A 22,306-nucleotide genomic window follows, 5' to 3' on the forward strand; every position below is an offset into this window, starting at 1 on the left:
TTGCTCATATTTGTGGTTTGCCATGTAATGCAGCTCAAGAAGTGATCAGCTGCTTAGCATGGTATGATAGGAGGTCTGTCTGTACATGCATGTCTTTTCCTGGGTATGCACTGGGCTTTTGCTGATGAGATTTGAGTAGTGACCTTTTGAATAAATTTGGGAGAAGTAGGGAAGAGAGAAAGTGTATCTGTATCAACCTGACGGTTGCCTGTTGCACACAAATGTCCAACAAGGGACAGACAGGATCATACTACCCATGAGGAGCAGCCCTTGCCATCCCAGGCAGACAGGTGTTCTCTGGGGAGCTCATGGAAATACACCATCTGCTAGAGCAGAAGTTCCACCTGTGTATTCAGAATTCACCTAAAGGCTGACATGGCATTTCTGGTGCTCAAACAAAACCAGAGTTTTCCTGCACAAATTCCATTCTCTTTTAGGAAAAGGGTAGGTGGGGGAATTGCCACAAGGAGAGGAGCATCATGGAGAGTTTTGCAGCTAGACGGTGATGACGGGACAGAAATCTCCTACCAGACTCTGTCAAGTTGAACTTTGCTTTGACTTGGCTCAGACAGATTGCAGACAGAGGTTTCCCCACCCCAGAAAATGAAGCTAGAGCTGCTTCTGCCAGGGTAGAAGGAACCGCTCTTTGTTCCACCCTGTTTGCATCCCAAGCCCACACACTGAGGGTGTTCCAGGTAAGTATTATATCATGGCCAAGTGGACTTGTGGCCTCACTTCAGCCACTCACAATATTTACCTTCAAACCCATCACTTTCTCAACAAAATTGCCAAGATCTCAAGAAAAAAATACATCCAATGGGAGGAATCCTGTGGCAGCAAGCTGGGCCCATGTCCCAAGCTGACCATCCTGGCCCCTTGGGTGAGGATCCTGCATCAAACCTGCCAGAGCAGCAGCCCCCAGCATTCTCACATACTCACACTCTTTTGTCAGATTGTCTCTGGGTGAGGTGGATGAAATGCTTCTGCTCACTCTGTGAGATATGACTGAGATCTGGCAGCTGTGCCCAGTGCTGCTGGGATTCCCCAGAGCAGCCCAAGAGAAAGATAAATATATCACATCTGTGTCTTCTGCTGGCCAGGCAGGGACTGAAACTAAGGCTGCAGTTAGGATTTTGCCTATAGGCTGAGAACAAGTGGGGGGCTAAGAAAACTGCCACAAAGATTTTTTGGAAAAGTTGTTCGGTTTATTATTAAACGATCTTAAACATGCTTTGATTTCGATGTTAACTGTAACTTAGGGCATATTCTTCAGGAGTGCTCTTGTCTAAACAAGCATGAAAACAGAGCCAGATTTTATAATCGTATTGTGAAATGATACTGTGCTTCTGTTGTCCTCAGTTTTACACTGATGGTTCTGATAAAACCCTTAGTAGGTAGAGGTTCATAAAGACTATACTGAAATCTCTATCAACCTCTTGAATGACTGGTCATAATTCTTCAGATTTATGTTTTCTGTGAGTTTTTTAGCTGAAATGGATAAAAACGCTCCCTCTCTGAAATCCTACTCTCTTTTCAGAAGTTTTTTCACTTCTACCACCTAAACAGCAGCCATGGACATCGCAATCTTTTGTCCCTTTTCTGTTCATTCACATGTGTGATGAATTCTTCCTATCACCTTGGAAATAGCTCTCTCTTCCAATCTTGATGCAATGCACTGGCAAACCCCAGGCTGCGTTGCAGGAGTTGGGTGCCACTGCAGTCCCCAAACAGCAGTAGCCTCATGCCACAGGAGCCAGGCATGGACTAGGCTCAGCCAAAACTGCCCCAGCTCTATGATGGAAAAGGTGGTATTGGGAGAGGAAAGCTCTTACCACACCTTGACCCTCCCTGCAAACCACGAGGCATTGTCACCCCTACACTGGCACAGCCCTCATGGGACATGCAGGATGGGGGGTAAGTAAAGCACAGTATGACACAGCAAAATGAGTCAGCCTCACTGCAGAAACGTCACCTTTGGGACTCCTGCCACATAAGCATTTATAACCAGAGTTGAATTTCCCCCTCGGGGCCAGCACAGGGGTTTGTTGCTATTTCTTGCTCTGTTTTCAGTGTGATTTTGGCACTTGCTTCCTTCCCCCAGCCCTGCCTGTTACCTGCACACTACGGTTGCCACAGCCTGTAACTGTACTGGAGGCCTCTTTGCCTGCAGGCTCTGTTACAACTCTCAGTGGTGCTCCAGGGCACGCTCCCATGCAGTTGTATCCCACCAAAATAATCCTGAGCAAACACCTTCTTTCAAAGACTTTCACTCAGGGGACATCTGCAGAAAGCGGAGCAGTGCTACTTGAAACACTCTTATCAATCACAGAGCTGCACGCTTTCAAACTGGTATATTTTCAAGATGTTGCAAGGCTAGCTCTAGTGGAAGGGAAACATCCTGTCTATTTCATGTCTGAGACTGTAATTAAGTGAAATGAGAGCTCCCCAAAGAGCTGGACTCCTTACCTAGACTAACTGCCTCTTTTTTTTAACCATCTTTCTCAGTCTAACATTCAGTACAGTATGTTTGGCTGTTCTGTCTTTCCCTACTGCTCTTCCTTCAGCAAAGCCAGAGCTTTCAGAGCCAGCCTGGATGAGCAGAAACGATAAGATGTGCTGGTGGCACCAAGTGTCCTTGGACTGGCTGGGTACAGGCATGCCATGCCACAGGCATCCAATGTGTTGGCCACTGCTGTGCCTGTCACCTGCCCTATGGGTTAGTGCCTCTTGCTTCCCTGGAGTTTAGGTCTTGGTGGGTCCTTAGGAATTGGAGCTCAGAGCTCTTGTGATGGGAGTCCTCTCAAAACCAGAGCACAGAGTTTTTTTCCAGAGAAAGGTATTGCAAAGTGCAATAGAAAGCCCATGAGTGAGAGTCAAAACCATCTCTATCCCCTTGGTTCAAGACCCAACCCAATATCCTTGGATCCTCCAGAAGCAATGGTAGTTACGTGATCCCTCGTATCTTCAGAGAAGCTCTCCTCCTTCCTTGTTACCAAAATGCCCTGCATTTTTTATCCTTTAGATATTGTGTTATTGGAAGTCAGCATTTGGGGAAAGATGGATGTCAGCAATTTAATTATTTTTAAAGATTTACCTGAAATAAATAAACTACTGCGGAGCACCTTTGAAAAGGATGAGAGTCCCACACCAAGACACAAAGGAAGTTCAGCACTTCAGCCCCACATGGAGACCACCCCCTTTGTAAAGACCACTTCTGCTCACTGTGCTTGGAGCTCAGGGCATCAAATGTCAAATATTGCGTACTTGGACCTACACCATATTCTATACAGGCCCTTACTGTTTTCAAAATTCTGCTTTCCTGCAGTGTGTTGTGCTGTGAGACATTGTTGGGTGCATGGACGTACCACATGGAAAACCCCAGCTGCTTTGGTGGGCCTGAATCCAGCGACAGGGATGCAGTGGTCGGCGTGGCCGTTGCAGAAGCAGCTGCCCTTGACGATGAAGTCGTAGATGGCGTAGTGCAGGGCTGGCGGGGGCTGCGGGGCCGGGCTGGCCGCCAGGCAGGGACAGCCCTGCCGCTGCAGCAGCCGCACCCGCAGGTTGGTGATCTTCAGCTGCGCCTGGGCCTCCGCGCTGTACGGGTCCTCCGCGGCGTAGGGCGGCGACAGCGCTCGGAATATCACCTGGCAGAGAAACACAGCGGTGACACGGCTGGGAATATCACCTGGCAGAGAAACACAGCGGTGCCAGGGCTGGGAATATCACCTGGCAGAGAAACACAGCGGTGACAGGGCTGGGAATATCACCTGACAGAGAAACACAGCGGTGACAGGGCTGGGAAGATCACCTGGCAGAGAAACACAGTGGTGCCAGGGCTGGGAATATCACCTGGGCAGAGAAACACGGTGGGTGAAGCAGAAAGAAGGATGTCAGCCAGTCCCAGGGTGGGCCATGGGGTGAAATGGCAATGACAGCATCCTCTGGAGTGTGCACCAGGCTCTCATAATGTTCTACCCTCTCTATAAGGAGTGGGAGCAGCAAATCCACTCCAAATCAGTGCGCACAGGGTGAGCCCCCATGATCCCTTACATTCCTCTCCACAAGAAGTAAGGACTTTATGGGTGTCAAGTGACATTTTGCCATTAACTCAAATCAGAGGTGGGTGCCCTGGCCTCGTGGCATGGTCCAGCAAAGGAACCAGCACCTTGCTGGTTGATGTGCATGTGAGGAACTCTTCATTAACATTCCCTCTCCCAGAATGGGTGTATTTTTTAACCAATATAGCTCATATTTCCAAATATTTGGTTCCTATCAGTCCCAGGCTGCTTCCTAGTGGAAAAGTGATTAGGTGTGGCAATTAGTGACAGCAAGTTGATAATCAAGAAAACTGAGATAAGAAAGAAAGGAAAGAGGGGGCTTCCAAAGTTTAAACAAATACTTATCATTCATTCTTTATTTTAACTTCACTCTGATTGAATAGGTAAATATTGGCTTTAGCTGAATATTGAGAGTACTAGATAAAAACAACCAATTTTCTTGAAAAGGCTTATTTTAAAGTTTTTGGTCTAGCGGCCTGCAGTGAGGAATCAGAAAGAGCATATACTTTATATGACTATCACAGATATTAAACAACATATCTCTGATATATTTTCGCTATTGGTACATTCAACTTACAGTGACACTTTCAGAATAGCTAAGTAGTTTTTCACTGAACAGTCACCGACAGCTTGATGAACTACAATAATTATAAACAACATTTGATCAAATCACTTGAGCGCTTGAGGGTGTGATGCAGCTAATGGCTCCATGCACTACTCCCAGCAGTGAGTTAAAACCTCCTCAAACTACAGTGCCGCCACACTGAAATTATTCATGCCACCCAAAATGCTGGCCAGCCTCTTGCAGGCGGCAAGGAGGCAACCATTGTTTCCTGCCCAGTGAGAGGCAAGGCACCAACTTGCTGCTGTTGCTATCAGGGATCACAGCCTCCTGCCCCTGAATCCCCTCCTTCCATAGAAGGCAGCTGATATGCTTTAGCTGATGAAGGCTTTCCTTTTATTTGACCAGGATCCACAGATCCTGGAAATAATGACCACAGTGCTGCCAGCTGGCTGCCCGCAGGCTTTGCCTACCAGCTGCTGCCTCCATCAGCCCCACCACTGCTGGCACTGCTCCTGGCTGGGACCTGGCTTTTCTCCAGGGCTGCCTGAACCCAGCCAGAGGAAGCTTTGTGTCAGCCTGGAAGGAGATTTAGCCTTGTTTTGGAGCTGGACGGCGGCAGCACGCTTTTGTGTGCCCTGCCAGCCCGCCAAGCACAGTTGCCACCAGCATGCTGGGGACAGCCCGGCTGGGCTGTGCTGGAGCTGGGCCTTGCATGCTGGCAAACACATCATAGCTGCAGTTCTGCACTGCCCTCCTGCAAACACTCCCTCCCTCCCAAAGGTGTCTGAGCATCCTCTGCCAGAAAGACACAGGTAAGGGAGAAGGTCAACTGGGAGAGGTGGTCAGAGGGCAAGGCTGGTGAGCATGCTCCTTGAGCAGAAGTTTTGAGTCCAATGACAGCTATTAATAAACAGTAACACGTTTCAAAAGAGGTCTTTTCTCCCCTCTCCTTCAGAGATAGACTGAGTTTTTTCTTCTTTCCTAAAATAAAAATATAAACCAGATATCAATAGAAACCCAAGTGAACCCCAAATACAACAAGTCTTGCACCTCAACCCAAGGCTTGTTATTTACACAAATTTAGAACAATGCCATTCTGATCACATTTACTTGCTAGTGGTTTTGTGAACACAAGATGTTTTCAGATACAGAAAGAAAATTCCTTGGGAAAAATCCAATCTGAAGACATTGATTTCCTTTTAGTGGACATGACAGAAAATGCTGGGTCAAGAACTTTCAGTAAAACTAGCATTTTGGGTTTCTTGATATTACATAAATTGCATCTCCGAGAATTCTTTGTTTGTCCTAATTCAGATGAGAACAGGGGAGAAACTATATAAATGGGAACAATTTATGCTAGATGGAGCTGCATACTTTCCTCTCAGGTATTCAGTTTTCCTTGTTTATCTATCCCTGTTTAATTCATGTGACTGATGTTTGTGGTTCTAGTAAAGACAATCATAGCAAGGAAATCAATAACCCTGAGTGCCTCTGCACTGACAGAGTTAAATCTTGTCTGTGTGGAATTCAGGGGGAGTTGTGCTGCTGATTTCAATGGAGCCAGTATTCCTGCTCAGACCCTAAAATGCTACAAACATTTCTTTTTATGGCTACATGAAAACAGTGATGCTAAACATGAACTCCATCTGTAATTCCCAAGGGGTGCAGGCTCCCAGCTGCTCCCCCCTGGCTGTCCTGTGCTGCTCTGGCTGTGCCCAGCAGCCCTGGCCTGGGGAGCTACACTGTGCCCTGCAGTGTAGGAACAGAGTGAGCCTGGTGTCAGTGCTGCCAGCACAGCAAACATCCCCATGCCTCCATCCCAGCCCCCAGCAGCCCTGATGGAATGAAGTACTAACTGGTCATTATAATATGTAGGGCATCATACAGACAGCAATTTTCTGCTCTGACACAACAGACTCAGCTGGGATTCTACAAGCCCTCAGACACTGCATAATAAGGATAAGGATGTGTTTCCCAGCAAGATTTTCCTGCTCAATCATTAACATCACTAATTTATCCCAGCTGGTCTCAGGAGTCTGCACATCACTGAGGCCACAGTGCTCTTACACAGCTATCATGGGTCTACACCCCTGTGCTTTCCAGCAGCCCAATCACAAATCCACACACAGGCAGTGCCAGATTTCCTGCTTTTACCTCTTCTTGGGCTTTTCCATGCAATTGCCCCATCAATAGGATGGGCACAGGGTTTCAGCATCCTCTTTGCTAATGAACTACGGTTTGCACAGCAGACTTGATCAGGTTTTCACACCTCTGGTTCTTCTGGCAACTCCCAGCTACAGCAATCTCCTCAACCAAAATATAATTCAGTTTTTAGCAGTGTAGAGGAAGTGTGTAGGAAAAATGGAAAAGAACACTTTGTCAACATGTGTGTGCATCTGATGATGTGGTTTTACAAGCCCATTGTCTCCCTAGTGCCACTGTCCAGCCAGGACTCTGTTGGGCAGTGGTCCCCAGACACTCTGCAGGCAGCAAGCCTCAACAGTAAGCACCCCAGGGTGACCAGGCTTCTGTCTTTCCCACTCAAGTCTCCATCTCTGTGTACAAGGCCTTCTATCAAAACATCAAAACCTGGCATCTCAACACTCAGCAGACAATGTGACTTATGCAGTATGATAGCCCCACCTATGATAGCAAAGTGAGGGAGCCCCTGATCTTTACACCAGTAGCTCTGAAATGTATGCACTAATTAAAATATTATATTTTGTAAAACAAGTCACAAGTAATACATTGAAGCACCCCAGCATTTCTGTGCTTTACATCCATATTATATCCTATCAGAAAGATGTTTTTGTTCCCAGTGTTGCTAGCTCACCAAAAATCTCATGATATTTGGGATTCTTCTTAAATACAGTCCCAGGAACTGAATCTTTATCTCAGCTTCCACTTAAAATTAAGTATCTACCAATAACTCATGTCACAAACCAGGAGGCAAATAGAACTGCTAAGAAACAAAATATCTAGTCCTTGGGGTAATGTTCCTTCTGTGAGATGTGGCATGATGCAGTTGGCTCCCATGTCCTATAAAAGTAACCTTTGCATGAAGCAACATCGAGGAGTGATTTAAAAGATGCACAGAGATTTTTTGGCATGGTGGTAGTCTCTCTACACAGCCAAATAGGAGCTGAAGTCTGTGGTGTCTGATAGAGGAATGTCACTGCTGTGCCTCAAGAGGGTTGGGTTCACCTGACCCCCTTAGTGCGACGCATGTTGGTGGCAGGAGGGAGCCCACTCCAATCCCAAGGGAAGCCCACTCCACTCCAAGGGAACAGGAGTGGCTAAGCTGTCCCACAGTACCTTGCACATGCCATGGAGTAAAAATACTTTGCTCTTCAGCCAGACCATTGCAGCTGTCTGCAGTTTGGTCACATCATTACATAGACAGCCTCTAATAAATTTCCACAGGTTTTCAATTTCCTCATGGGCTGTCATGAGCAATTCTTGCTCTGTTGATTATTTCACAAGTTCTAGTGGCAGAAGAAGCCTGAGCTCCTCCTGCAGCAATGTAGCCCTGAATATAAATAAAGCAGCAGTCATGGATGTGGTGCACTCAAGTAACCACTTGCACCACAATGACATTGATATATAAATACATAAAGTCCCTTTGCAAGAAGTACCCTAATATGTTTATGTGTGAGAGGCAATAAAAGGACATATTTATATATATCTCCACAGTGGGAAGGAAAATGCAAATGAATGATTTTGACAGCAACAAAATAAACTGTGAAGTCAAAGTTGCCCGAGGAAGTCAACAAAACCAATGAGAGACTTGCCAGGAGCAAAGGTTTCTCAATGAGTCATGGGCCCACCTCCACTGAATGCAGCTGCAAGGGCCTGGACTTCTATCAAGATGCAAGTGTCCAGAGCAATGGAATGGAACCCTGTGGGATACAAATGCCAGGGACATTGAAGAGATTTGGGTGATCCACAAAATTTCTTCCTCATAGACCTTCAGAAACAGGCACAGTTACAGAGGCTTGCACAGTCTTGCAGCTGCTGTGCATGTGCCTTTCCCTGGGTCCCTGCACCTGGCCAGAGATGCCATGCTCCCACCTCCAACTGAGAGCCTGCCCTCAGCCAGGAATGGATAAAGAATGGAGAGAAGACAAATGGATAGAAGACTCAAGAAGCATATACACATGGGAACAAGCCAACAAACAGGACTATGGCAAAAATAAAAGCAATAAACAAATATTAAAAACATAACCACATTTTTACTTGGTTTTAAGTGAAAACCATGGTGGTAACATTGCATGAAGTGATGTGTGGTTTCTTTCCAAAAGAGACTGATGAACTCTACCCTGTATTGTCTGACCTGAATGCATGAAAATATATCTATAATTACAACAATGACCATCCATATTAGTGATTCATGTAATTAGCTCAGGGGCATTAGATAAATTCAGTATTGGCTTATTTGATTTTTGCTGGTAGATTTATCCCTTTCAATGCATTTTACAGGAACAAATGAAAAAAAAAATTATGAATAAAAAGAATGCAAAGTTTGTTGTCTTATCCAGATATACAGCAAAAGAAATGAGGGATGTGCACCACTTTACAAAAGGGTGGATTATGTCCAAGTAAGTGTTTGACAGAAAAGTTAAGGTGTGCACTAGGAGTCTGCAGTGACTCTTGGTATGCAGGCACTAAATAAATGTGTTTAATTGGTCTGTATCCTGGGGCCCTGTGGAATCTCCACGTCACTGGAAGTGATCTGATTTATTTAGTGCCTGGACAAGGTTCTGAAAATGTGGGCAGTAAATGCAGTGGTGGAGCTCTGCCAGCACATCCAGGACCTCAGCCCTTTGCCTCTTGAAAAATTTCCCTCAAGCACGACAAGAACTGAGGTTAGACAGTACTTGCCTGGTGCTGGGGCTGAGGTGAAAGTGAGCCCTTACCTCTGACATCCGGGCCCTGGGATTCCCAGCTGTGTGCCCAGCATTGCCGCACATCTGCTTGTGCTCACAGGCCTTGGCTTTCACTTCAAACGATGGCACAAGCTGAGGTAGTCCATGCTCTATCCACTCATGGTACATCTCTGCCATCCCCCAGCCACTGCCTGCCTGCACCCTGGCCCCTGCACCTCCCTCCAGCCAGCCCAGCTATCCACCAGCCCAGGAACTCTCCTGAAGGCACTGCCAAAAGGTGGCAACTGCTTTCAGCCTTGGCTGCTCTTGTTCAGAGAAGCTCAGTAGGGAAATTGTATTGTGGCACTCTCCTGCTCACTAGATGTAAAAGTTATAAGTAGTCAATTCTCTTGGTAAACATTATGGAAAGATCCCAGGGAGCAATTTTATTTGTAGAAATGGGTAACTAAAAATATTATAATGATGCAATATGTGTGCCAACTGTCAATCTGCCACACTGTCTGCTTTCAACTTCCACACAAGAAATGTGCTAGAAGCAATAAGCTCATCATAACCACAAAGGCCTGACTGATGGAGCTGGATGTAAATTTAGCTGCAGAAACACAATGCCAGTGAGGTGCTCCCCCTTCAAAGAGAGTGTTCTCACACCTCTTTCCCACACCCCTGCTCAGTGACCTTCGTGCTGCAGAGGAACCTTGGAGCTGAGACTGTTCTGTGCTTGTCCCCTGTGCCTTCCCAGGAAAGAGTAATTAAACTTCTCACACCATAACAGTGCAGGGAAGACTGATGTGAGACTGTCTTACTGCTCATATGAGGATGGCTTGACTTTGAAGGTTTGCTGTGCCATGCAGCAAGACCCAAGCTGCAGCAATGAATCTGATTTGGTACCTTTAGGGAACATGGACAGTCCTACTCTTGCCCTGACACCTTTGAGAATGTTGTGTTGTTTTTGTTTTTTTTTTTTTTTTTTTTTTTTTTTTTTTTTTTTTTTTTTTTGGTTTTTTTTTTTGGGTTTTTTTTTTTTTGGTTTTTTTACAGTGGGAAGCCTCAGACACAGGAGCTGCCTGGTTTACCAGGGCTCCCTCAGCAGGAGCAGCTCAGGCACACCTGCTGTCAGATGCACAGTTTAAACACCAGAGCTAGTGCAGGCAGCCAGCAGATTCTCTGCCTTCCTACACCTTCTGAGAGACACATACTCTGAAGGCAGCTGCTTTTGTCTCCCACTTTCAGCATTCAGGGTGCAGCTCTATGCTGGCATTTACCCTGCTGGTCAGTATTTTAGTTTCTGGGATTTTCTGCATCAGTGTGGTCACAGTCTGCCAGGCTCTCCTTGGCTCTTCCTGGAGGGCACAGCTGTGTCTGCAGAGGAATATTTTGCTACAGAAATGGGCCCTGTGCCATTGCACTGCCTGTGTATCCATTTCCCTGCCCATCAGTCCACTCTAAAAACCTCTGAAACCACTGTCTAACTTCAACCACCTTTTGGAGATACACCTTAAATGTTAATCTCTTGAAAGCTTTAAGAAAACAATCTCATTGCTTCACAAATTTAAGCCTGTTGGATTAGTACCCCTGTGAAGAAGGCCGATAGGGCCACAAAGCTGGTACCTCCTACTGACAAAACAGATTTATTTCATATATTACCACACTGAGCAACAAGATTTTAGGAGAGAAACCAATGTGTATCTCTGTGCTATGTTCATTGCAATGACTCTAGGCTAAAAAAGGACACATTAGCTTTTGGCAGATGCTGCAAATAAATCACATGGCGTGAAAAGTTCATCAGCCTAAGCTGGGCAGGTATTATCCACCAGCTCCTCTAAAACACTTTGTTTTTCTGCCTGTCAGACCAAGTGGACTGCTGGAAAGAAGAGCCTCTTTTGCTTGTGGAGAGGTCAGACTGCCCCCATGGTGTGCACTTCAGCATCACCTGGATGAGGTGAAACAGCAACAGAAATTGGAAAACCTGCCTTGCCACTGCAGAGAGGAGACCATCAAAGACACTAAAATCACAGTGAGCATTGGAATCTTGCAGGCCACAGTATTTGGCACTTGATCAACATCCCCAGGCAACCATGACAGTAAGCCACTGTGTAGCACCACCAGCGGTCCCTGAGCTCCCCGAGATGCTGGAGAAATGGCAGCAGCTTTAACAAGGCTCCTTCATATAATTTGACATAAGACAGCATTTGGCCCATGCCTCCAGTCCTTCTGCAGTCTTTTATAGCACATAAATCAAGGCAAATAATCCCTTGCCTTACAATCCAAAATTTATGCAATCTTACAGAGACTTCAGGACAAAAATACAACTATTTCAAATAATCATCCCTCCCAAATTAATTTATACCAAGGTAACTTTTGTCTTTTGGGAATCTCAAAGTATTCAGTCATTCTCAGAAGTGAGAAGCTCTCCAGGAAAAGTTCCAACTCTCATGCAGCAGCTGACCAGTGAGGGCTGGAAAAGACACAAGGAGAGCTAGGGAAGACCCTTGGGATTTCTCCAGGATCCTTGAAATCTCTGGCAATAATCAGCCAGATGAGAGCCATCTTCCCAGCTGTTCTTCAACATTCAACTACACAATTTCATTAGATGAAAATGAAACACTGCTAGGTCATTCCTGTCCTCATGCAGTCAATGATCACAAAAGTAATGTTCTTATCAGGAAAATCTCACTACAGCTCAATCCTCTTGGATTTCTTCATCTCCGGTTAATAGTGCTTCTCCAATAATTCACCATTTATTCCACAATGGCTCCATTTTGCTTAACCACTACTTTTGCTCATCAAACAGATAGAAACACTCAGTTTCTTGGCTCACAGAACCCTCCAGATGCATGATATCATCGGCTATGGGCTATCAAGGAAAACAATTATTGCCTTTTTCTCATCTCTAGAATCATCATTTCTAAAGTAAAGGCTGTGCTAGCCCAGCCAGGAAAATGAACGTGCACATCTCAGCTGATGGTATGAAGTCCTTTGACCCATCAGCAAGAAAGATGGTATTTAAATACTCATCCCTCCAGCAATTCCCCTCCTTTCCTCATCCCCATAAAAGATTTATGTTCTCAGCCTTGGCTGGCGAGCAGTACCTGTTGTGCATATGGAGGACCAAAAAAAACCTGGAGCTACCTCCAAAGAGCCAGACAAAGGACTGGACTTGCTTCTTCATTGGCAGGGCTGTAAGAAAAGCTGGCTCGCTCCCCAGAGCTGCAGAATAACCTCTTTAAGGACTTCTGAGCACAACACACCACTGCAAAAGCCTGAAAGGCAGCAGGTTAGTGTGTCAGCAACTGCAGTGGTACTGAGGATCAAGGGGATTTTCTTTCAGCCTAAGAATAACATAATTCCATGAATATTTTTCAACTGCTCTTGTTTATAATGAAAAGGCTTTGTATCTATAGGACTGTCTGCTTGAACTACCATGAGATACACTAAATTCTAGGAAAAAGAACACTTGTTGGAATTATATGTAACTGCACACTGTCAAAAAGGTCACAAGGAGCAGCAGCCCTCTTTCAAGCCATAGCTATAGATTTCGATTACTGGAATGAGGGATGCTGCAGAGAGACTGGTGGTAAACAACTCACAGCATATACATCGAGTAAACTGGGTTCTGGACATTAACTTCTTTTCTTCCTGTAAAATGTTATCCATGGAGAATTTGAGAACTTTACCATTTGTGTAGGATTTTGAATGTTGTTAGAGTGGGTATCTCACACTGACACCTACTGTTGCATGGCAATTAATCTCAAATGAGCTTTTGATCCAAAACTTCTGAGACATGTCAATACACTGCTTTAGGTTACACGCTTCCCATGTAACCAGCTGCATCCAGGAATCCCAATGAGAAACATGGCAGTCCTACTCTCTAGCCAGAGAACTAGGAGCTGAATAAGTGAGCTTGCCTTCTCTTCATGCCAAAAATGAGCTGTGAAATGAAGCAGTGGGGTGCAGTGCCTGAAGAGAGGCTCCGGAGGCACTGTTAAAATCCCGTGGCACTTTTCTCAGGGGAAGCAATAGTCCCGCTAGCAAGGCCAGATGCCAATTTAGAGAATTAAATTCTGCCTACCCAAACTCCTCTTGTTTCATGTGGGTACAGTGCTCTTCACATCCTTCATAAGAAGTTTGGAAAGGGTCTCCTGGAGCCCTGGGACCCATTCCCTCCTGCTGTTGGCAGCCTACAATATCCCCCCTTTCACAGACTGGTCAAACTCCCTCCAAAGAATAATTTGTTTTAGCCATAATTGGAGGTTGATCCAGAAGCAGTTGTTAGAAACTTGCTGCTCCAAATGGGGGACTGTGATATGCACTGTTAAACACTGGCTATGCTCCATCCCAGAGGTGGCTGCATTTCAAGAGCTGGCCAAGCAGAGGGCCAACCTCTAAGTGCCAGAGCACTGGGAAATCCAGGAAGGAAAGGAGACGATCCTATGGGCTACTTGTAATGGGACAAATCATGCAGAGGATCATGGGGCAGGTTGGAGAAGCATCTTGCTCTTCACATGCCCTTGTCCTTCAGAGATGCTGAGCAGCCAGGAGGCCTCATAAGGAGACATGTCACTCCTCTAGAATGGCCTGTGGGAGAGTGGGAGGGATTGTCACAACTAGGTGAAAGCTAAGCTAAAGTTTCTCCTTTTCCCTTGATTCACTTCTTCCTGCACCATTACTTAAAGAGAAAATCTCCCATCCTCCACTGCTGGAAACTTGCACCAGCTTGGAAACCCCCCACAGTGCTTGGGAAGATGGGCTTCTCGGCAGGAAGGAAAGCCTGAGGACCAAACCAAGGGATGCACTTCACCAGCAAGGAGGCTGGTGTGAGATGGTGTCCTGCTAGTGTGCAGCTACTGCCAGCTGCCACAGACTGAGATTTCTAGGCTCCTATATAATTTTATTGACTCCAGCCTAGCCTCATTTACTTCATCTCATTAACTACTCCCCTACGAATCATTATTCTTGTGCTTATGAAACAACAGTTCCCATGTCTTCCTAGATTTAGTGATACAATGCAAAGAGCTGGACAGGATTTGGCCACCCCCCAACCACGCCTAGCTGAACATGGAATTTTGCACATGGCATTTCTGAACAGAGCCCAACAATTTGTGTTTTTCCAATGATAGGATGATGAGGAAGACACTCTTAAAGAGGTATTTTTCCTACAAAGTGCACTTCTACAAAGTGTAAAGATGGGACTTGAAAACATACATCCCTAGCTAGCTATGTCCTCACACATCCTGAGCACTTCTGAATGCCTGCCAGGATTCCTCTTTCCTGCTCATCAGTTTGGTCCTCTGATTTCTCTCTGTGCAGATGTCAGTGGCACAGGACAATTAAAAAAGATGCTTGCAGCCCTCTAATGGGTTGACATCCCAGGCTGTTTTGAGGTAATTCTTGCATATTTGCCCGGGTTCTTTGTGGAGTCCTGCAAGTAACTGAACTCAAATCTCCTGTTACCCACAAGACCCTTGAAGGACCTCAGCACAATTAAAATGTAGCTTTAGTTAGGGACAACAATGATAAACTTGAAAGCCAAGCTTATCCGGGCCAAAAAGGGAAAAAAGCCCGAAGTTTCTACAACCCAAAAGTAGGACTCAAATATAAAAATTACTGACCATCTTTAACTCCTATTTGTTTCAGCAGCGAGTGTTACAACCACTCACTGTCCTGGTCAGACTTCTGAGTAGAAATACACATTTTAATTCTGCTCTACACAGCTAATTTCAGGTAAAACCAGTAGGACTGGTGTCCAAATCCTCAAGGAAGAGAGGCAGGCTGCATGCAGTAACAGAAAGGCAGAACATATGAAGGATTTTCTGCTAGGGAAGGCACAAGATCAATAAAATGCTCAGTAAGACACGCATCCCACAGCAAAACAGTGGCAATGTGATGTTTCAAAAGTTAAAAGCATGTTGGAATTTGTTGCTGGAATATAATCAAACTGCAAATATGCCTCTTCTATAAATAGCAAATAGCAACAATAGTTGAGGTCTCCAAGTGATTTATTAGCAGTATTCTGAATAGATGAACACTAAAATAAGTTACTAATTTACTAAAATCTTGTCAAGGAGACTCTGCTTCAGTAAACCCTTTTATCCTGGAGCTTGTCTAAATGGGGACACTCAGGCGAGCTAATCTGAATTGACCACAGATGGGAATGTAAAGTGAATGAGATAATTGCATTGCAGAGTGGACAGTCACTCTCACTCACAGTTAAAGAATTAACATCTGCTAAGGGCCCCTTGAGCCCTCAACAGTGATCCCTAGCCAAGGATAATTTTAAGATTAGTGTGTTGAAAAGGAAATATTAATATAATCTGAACTATGGGAGGGAAGATAGCCTTTTTTGCATACTAGTAAAATTAGTATTCCTGTCTGAGCATGAACCTGAAAGAGTTTATTTCTGCATCTTGTTTACTTAGATCAGATTATGTTTGGCTGGTGGATCCAGCTCTGATTTCCCTTGCAATAATGTGGCTGAAGGGTTACACCCTGAAAAACAACGAAAATACTCAGCACTTGTAGCATTTTTGTATTATTCAGGCTAAAACTTGGCCACAGCCTTTCTCTTAAAACACTGGTGATACAAGGTTAACATTTAGAGGTTTCTGCCTATGCTTAACAAACTGCTGTTGTGAAACAATTAATTCACTGTATTAAGCATAGGGGAAGTCTATAATGACCTCTCTGCATGCAGCTGATTTGATATTATTCCCTGACATGTGAATGTGTCTCCTTCACAATGTTGCACATCCAACTCCTCAAAGTTGGCAGAGGCTTGAAGCTTGCTGGAAACCCAGGCTGGCTGTACCAAGGTTGGATGCCAGGGCAGGAGGTGGGCACCCACCATCTGCCTCCTTTCCTGTTGCCTACTGAGGAGAGGCTCAGTTGGTTTGTTTGGCTTCTGTACACCTGCAGAGAAATCACTGACCACTTTGCTGGTTGTTGAAACAGTGGTTCTTGCTTGCATGGGGTCAGACTGCAGCCAGGCTGCCCTGGCATGGGGCTCAGCTCAACAGAGCCCCTGCGGTCTCTGGGCACATGCTGACCTGTGAACACAGGTTTACTTTCACCAAGGAAACTATTTAGACCAAACCCAGGGCATTTTAGTGCAGTGTTCCTGACATCAGTACAGCCTTCAACCTCTTTGCTTGGCAGTTCTGCCCAGATTTGTCCTTTCCTTACTAATCCCACCCCTGGCCTATTGATCCTCCATCTCTTGCCTGCCTCAGGCTGGAGCCACATCCACATCAGAGATAACCAGGTCTGGTGGACTTGCAGCATTAGGGACAGGCAGCAAAGAAGAGCAGGGACCTACCAAGCCCCTGATGAGATGATTCTACCCATCAATAGACCATCCAAGTGCCACACATGGTGTGTGACACAATTACCTCTCTGGTTCCCAGCGCTGAGGTGGCACCCAGCTGAGGTGACTGGAGCCTTCCAAAAGCATCACTCTTCCAGAGCTCTCCAGCACCCCAGTGCCACCACTGTGTGGGCAAGCCCAGAGTCACACTGCTACAGAAGGATGAAAGGCATCTCCCAGAGCCATTTCAGCATTTCTGAGAGCTGGGTCTTTGAAATTAACCCAGAGACCTGGCAGCTTGTTTTCTACACTACCATAAATCGCCTCAAGATCAACATCATGGCAAATTCTGATGAGGGACGGTTTTTGTCATAAGAGTTGAAGTAGGCATCTGAGGAATGACTCATGATGATGAGGGCAGAATGCATAAAGTATGATCTTTCTTTTTAAGAGAAAGTGAGGCAAATACACCTTTGACCCAAATTAAGATGGGTGATACATTGAAAAAAGGCCCAAAGCCCCTGAGTACTGTGGGGTTCTGCACACTGCTACCTTGAACTGGGGCTTGCAGGTACTGTAACAGTGAGCAGAAATGCAGGTGGATCAGCACTGCCTGTTCTTTACAGAGGGTAAAACCAGAAACCACCAGCCCAACAAGCTGCTGTCTCTGTGCCAAACTCAGTGATATCTGGGGTGAGTCACCACCACCTGAGGCCTCACCTGAGCCAAACTGCTCATCCAAGAGGACAGACAGCAGTGAGTGAGCTGCCAGCACCATGCAGAGAGACCCCAACATCCTGCAAAATCCTGCAAGCCCTTAATGCAGTGCCCAGAAATGCACATGTGGTGTTGAAATGTCTGAAGTGTGAGAAAGCAGCACTCAGACAGTGCGACACATGGCTTGGATCACAGGTTACAGCTGTTACATACCAGTTTTAAAAAAAAATCTAAAAAGTTAAAAAAGAAACCCAGTGGCCCTCACAGAATTTGTAGTTGTGCTTTAAAGAAGATGAGTAATACCCTTCAGAGTAAGGAGTAATACCCTTCAGACATGGACATTTTGGATGACTGCATATTTAAAACCACTGTTTCAAGTGAAATTACTGTTTCCATATGTCTGAAATTAGGTGCTACCAAAGTGGGAGTAAAGCACAACATAACTCCAAACAGAACACAAAATTCTGATGTTTCTTTAGGTCAGATACATGTTGCTATTGGCAGCTACTAGTAATTGCTGGAATGCAGCACACTGTAATAAATTAAATGTGATATTTGCTAAGCATGCAGGCTTGCCATCTGGAGAGCTGCTGCTATTACTTTGCAGGTAAAAAGTGGTGTTCAAGTGCAGGAAACTGAAGTGTACCATGTGAGTAAAATCTTCCAAGCTCCAGCCCTTTGGATGGAGTATTTGTTTAAAACTTAGAACAATTAAATGCTCTTGACTTTTATAGCTTCTTTGCAATAACACAGACTAAAGCCATGCCAAAAGAAGAGGTCCCACAGGAGCAAGCTCAGTATGCAGCCTCTCTTTGCAACATGCTAATGCAGATGCACCAAAGAGCACCAAGTTACTTTTCTTCTTCAGATAGGCACTGGTTTCTATACACAAGACCTTGATTCTGCTGTCCCCAGATTGCACCAGCCCAGAGAGGAGCTAGCTTGAGGTCAGGATTTGTGCAGGCTCTCTCCAGGCACAGGTCCCATCCGGTGCGCAGGGACAGCACCATCCTGGTATGCAGTGACCACAATGAAAAGTGCAACAGGGGACCAGTACCAGTGGGGCAAATACTGCCTTGTAAAATGCCCCGGGTTTCTTGTCCAAGAGAAGTCCCACTGACTGGCCTAAGAGCTGTGGATTTCTCCATGCCTTCCATCACAGGCTAGCATAACTTCATGATTCAGTGGGACACAGAGGCTGGCACAAGTACTGAGGGCCTGAGAAATTCCCAGTGGTGAACATACATCCTTCCTTTTGTGGGTCTTACTTCGTAGTCAGCTCTGATTCAGAGCCACAGAATTGTTTGTCTGGGAAAAGACCTTCAAAGATGGTAGAGACATGGGTAGAGACATATTTCAGTAGATCAGGTCGCTCAAAGCCCCACCCAACCTGGCCTTGAACACTTCCTGGGATGAGCCATTCTCAGCTTCTCTGAGCAACCTGTTTCAGTGCCTCATGACCCTCATAATCAAAAAATGTCTTATGTCCAATCTAAATCAATTTCAGTATAAAACTGTTGCCCCTTGGTCTATCAGAAAAGGCCATGCTGAAAAGTCTTTTCCCACCTTTCTCCTAAGCCCCTTCATATATTGCACTCTGAAAGGAAGTTTAGGCAGCTTTTTGGGGGCACAAGCAAAGGGTGGCAAGAAAAAAAAGGTAGCACTTTTCTCTCACCATTTGATTTAAAATGTAATGGAATAGTCACTCTGGATTCTGTCTGACAGGTCTGGAGATCCTTGTTTCTCAGCTGATGAGGGCATGGAATAGCTTCTCCCAGAGCAAGACATTGGCTGCCTCCTGGGACACAGCTAACAGATGCACTTTAGTGAAAAAACAGCTCCCAGAGAGTGCAGAGAGTGACTTCCTAGTCAGAGCATGGCTAGAGGTGACCACAAGTGACTGCAAAGGGGTTTGAACACATGATTTTTCTCAACATGAATGCTGGTCTCCAAGGATCAGGCTTTTACCTCAAAACCAGTTCTTAGCAGAAAGTGCAATGAAATAAGCGATCTCCTGATTCACCTGTCCGATTTTATCCTTTCTCTGTATTAGGCCAGACGGAAATTGTAAATTTGATTAAGCTTTCAGGCAAGTTCATTAAATTGGGCCACTAGAGGGAGCAGAGTGCAGGGCTGGTGACCGGGGATGCGTCCCCGCGAGTGGGGGGACACAGGAGGGCAATCCCACGGCCGCGGCTCCCAGGGGATCTCCCCAGCACCGGGGGATGGAATGGCACACTGGTAAGAGAATTATTGGTAGCGCCTACAAATGCATCACTCGTTATCTGCTGTTTCTGATAATGAAAATCGTCCGACTTTCACGTATAATTTTCTTCTTAGCAAATCTGATGTTTTTCTTCCTTTTTTTTCCAAGTTCTTTTCACATAAGTGTGCACAGGAAAAAAGACAAGGTATTAGTTTTTAAGTTACCTGGCTAACCTGGTTTATGGGAACCATACTTCGGTGCGAGGTGAGTAGATACTTTGGTTACATGCCTGCTTCTCAGTGAAGGCAGACACTATTAGAAGTCAATCTGGTGATTGTTAATTTTAAGGTAGTTGCATTTTGGTGAGACTGATTTGCATCACCTTAAAACCACACGCCTGCAAGGTCTGGAGAAAGCTGTCCAGAGTGGCGCTCCCTTTGGCACTCCTGAGGAATCAGCAGCACATGCCCAGGCTGCACTTGTGTAGCGGGGTTCGCCAGGTGAAAGGAAAGGAATTGGTTTGAAAAGAGAGGGACTGCGAACACAGCAAAGCAAGAGGAAGGGTGGTGCCCGCATCACCTAGGAGTGAATTACGTTAATTCACCTTGGGAAATGACAGGAGATGCCGGTGAAATATAGTGAAATATGAAGCGTAAACACGGGTGCAGAGATTGCAGGGAGAAAGGGGCTGGAGTAGAGGCTCTCCCTGGCACACTTACCTCTCCTCCAGTGCAGGGGAAGGGGCTCGAATATCTGGAAGTGCAAATGGCTCCTCTCTGCCTCACGTCATCCTCCAGCCCGAAGGTGGCCGAGCAGTTAGCAGCAAAGTATTTGTAAGGCTTCCACGTCTTGCCGAAGTCCTGGGAGCGCTCCAGCACCATGGCAGCTGGCCTGGGCGACTTGAAGACCATGATCAGGTGAGTGAAGTAGAAGGCGGCCTCCAGGTCCAGGCGGATGGTCTCACGGAGGGCATCGTGGGCCGCCTGCCACCAGGTGCGGGGCAGGCGGAAAGGCGAGTCGGCCATGGCGGTGGGCGGGTGCGCCAGCCCGGCCTGGGCCCCGCTGCAGCGGCCGCACCGGGGCCGGCGGCAGCGCCGCTCCGAGTCCTCGCTGTAGCTGCAGAAGGGCTCGGCGTGGCGGCGGCCGCAGGACGTCTGGGTGCGCAGCGCCCGCCCGTGCGCCAGGTTGCCCATCCGAGGGTTGCAGGCCTTGTCGCAGGGACTGCTCGCCGCCGCCACGCCGCGCAGACCTGCGGAGGGGCAGAAAGAGAGCGGGGCTGCAGGCGGCTCCTGAGCTGGAGCACCGCACCCCGTCAGAGCGGACACGTCCCGCTAGCGGGATGCCGCCCCCGCCGACACCGACACCGACACCGTGTGCCGCGGGTACCCACCGAGCCCGAGCAGGGCTGTGGGACAGTGTGGCGCTGCTGCTCAGCTCTCCCCTCTGTGGAGCTCATTTCGCCTAAAAAAGGTTAAAAAGCCACCCCAAAACCTTTCAGGGTTTCCCTGCACTTGGGGAGATGCCTGCCTATCAAGAGATGCAGAGCAGGCAGCAGATAGGGTGAGAGATGAGTACGGCCTGCCCTCCCGGCCCCGGGCACCAGAGCAGGGCCGAGGCTTCAGGGCCAGGCTACCCTTGCCCCAAGGCCTCCAAAGGGATCCAGGTGGCCCCGGGGAAGTGGAGAAAAGCAGAGGAAAGGCAAGCTGCCGGCAAGGCAGCATGCTGCCACCAGGCCAGGAGACTGCCTGCACTGCTACAACCCAGCCCACTGTGCAGCACATCAGGGGTCGGGCTGTGAGAGCCCACAAGAATATCACCTGCCAGCAAGAACCTCAAGTCTTCACCCCCTTTCCCACCTCTCCATCCCCACCCCAAGTTTTCCCACCACCAGAAAGTGCTGCTGACACCAGTGTTTAATTGTAGCATGGCATAAGTTTGGAAAGGCTGTTGCTGGTGAGTGTAAATGGAAGAAAAAAAAGTTTTGGTTGAAATTATGCTGGCAAGCTGCCACACAGCTGAGGCTCTGTGGTTTTTGTTCAAGCTTTTCTGGAAGTCCTGTCAATTTTAAAATCCACAGTTATAGAGTCAAAGAAAAATAAAATCACCATGAAACCTATGTAACTCTCACATATAATCAATGTAACTCTTGGTGCAGCAATGCTTGATTAGGGGCTCTCCAACATTTTGTTAATTACTTTCAGAGTAGGTCAAAGCGGTATTTGGGGAATTGTTTAATATATAAAAAAAAATCTGTTGACTTGGATGTGTGGAGGTCAAAGCATCTGAGGTGCATAATGTCTTCTTTATCACCAGGCCAGTCATACACAGTCAGCTTTGTGCACCAATTAATGTCTTCTTCTTGGCATTTTTGTTATATCTGAAGGTCATTTCAGTTTAGCATCCAATAAATCCTTTATCTGGGGTTTATTCAGCTTTTGCCTACAGTGTCATAGCTGCAATTAAGCTATGTTATGCACTAGCAGTGCTAAGCCTTCCAAGCCTGACAGAATCCCCCATTTCTCCCACTCTTCAAGAAGCACTCTGGATAAAAACCATTTTTACCACAAACGTTCT

At 46.4% G+C, this 22,306-nt stretch overlaps 1 protein-coding gene across 2 annotated transcripts in view; it reads right to left on the reverse strand.

The window, feature by feature from the left end:
• The window catches only part of NTN4 (netrin 4), a 47,779-nt gene that overhangs the window by 23,270 nt on the left and 2,203 nt on the right, over positions 1–22,306 (reverse strand). For both annotated transcript variants that reach the window (XM_059472494.1, XM_059472495.1), the window contains exons 2-3: positions 20,452–20,981; positions 3,366–3,644 (exon numbers count right to left, since the gene is read on the reverse strand). In XM_059472494.1, coding sequence (XP_059328477.1) covers positions 3,366–3,644; positions 20,452–20,981 — 809 coding nt within the window. The remainder of the gene's footprint in view (positions 1–3,365; positions 3,645–20,451; positions 20,982–22,306) is intronic.

The sequence above is a fragment of the Ammospiza nelsoni genome, chromosome 5 (assembly GCF_027579445.1).
Source record: "Ammospiza nelsoni isolate bAmmNel1 chromosome 5, bAmmNel1.pri, whole genome shotgun sequence".
Taxonomy (NCBI): Eukaryota; Metazoa; Chordata; class Aves; order Passeriformes; family Passerellidae; genus Ammospiza; species Ammospiza nelsoni.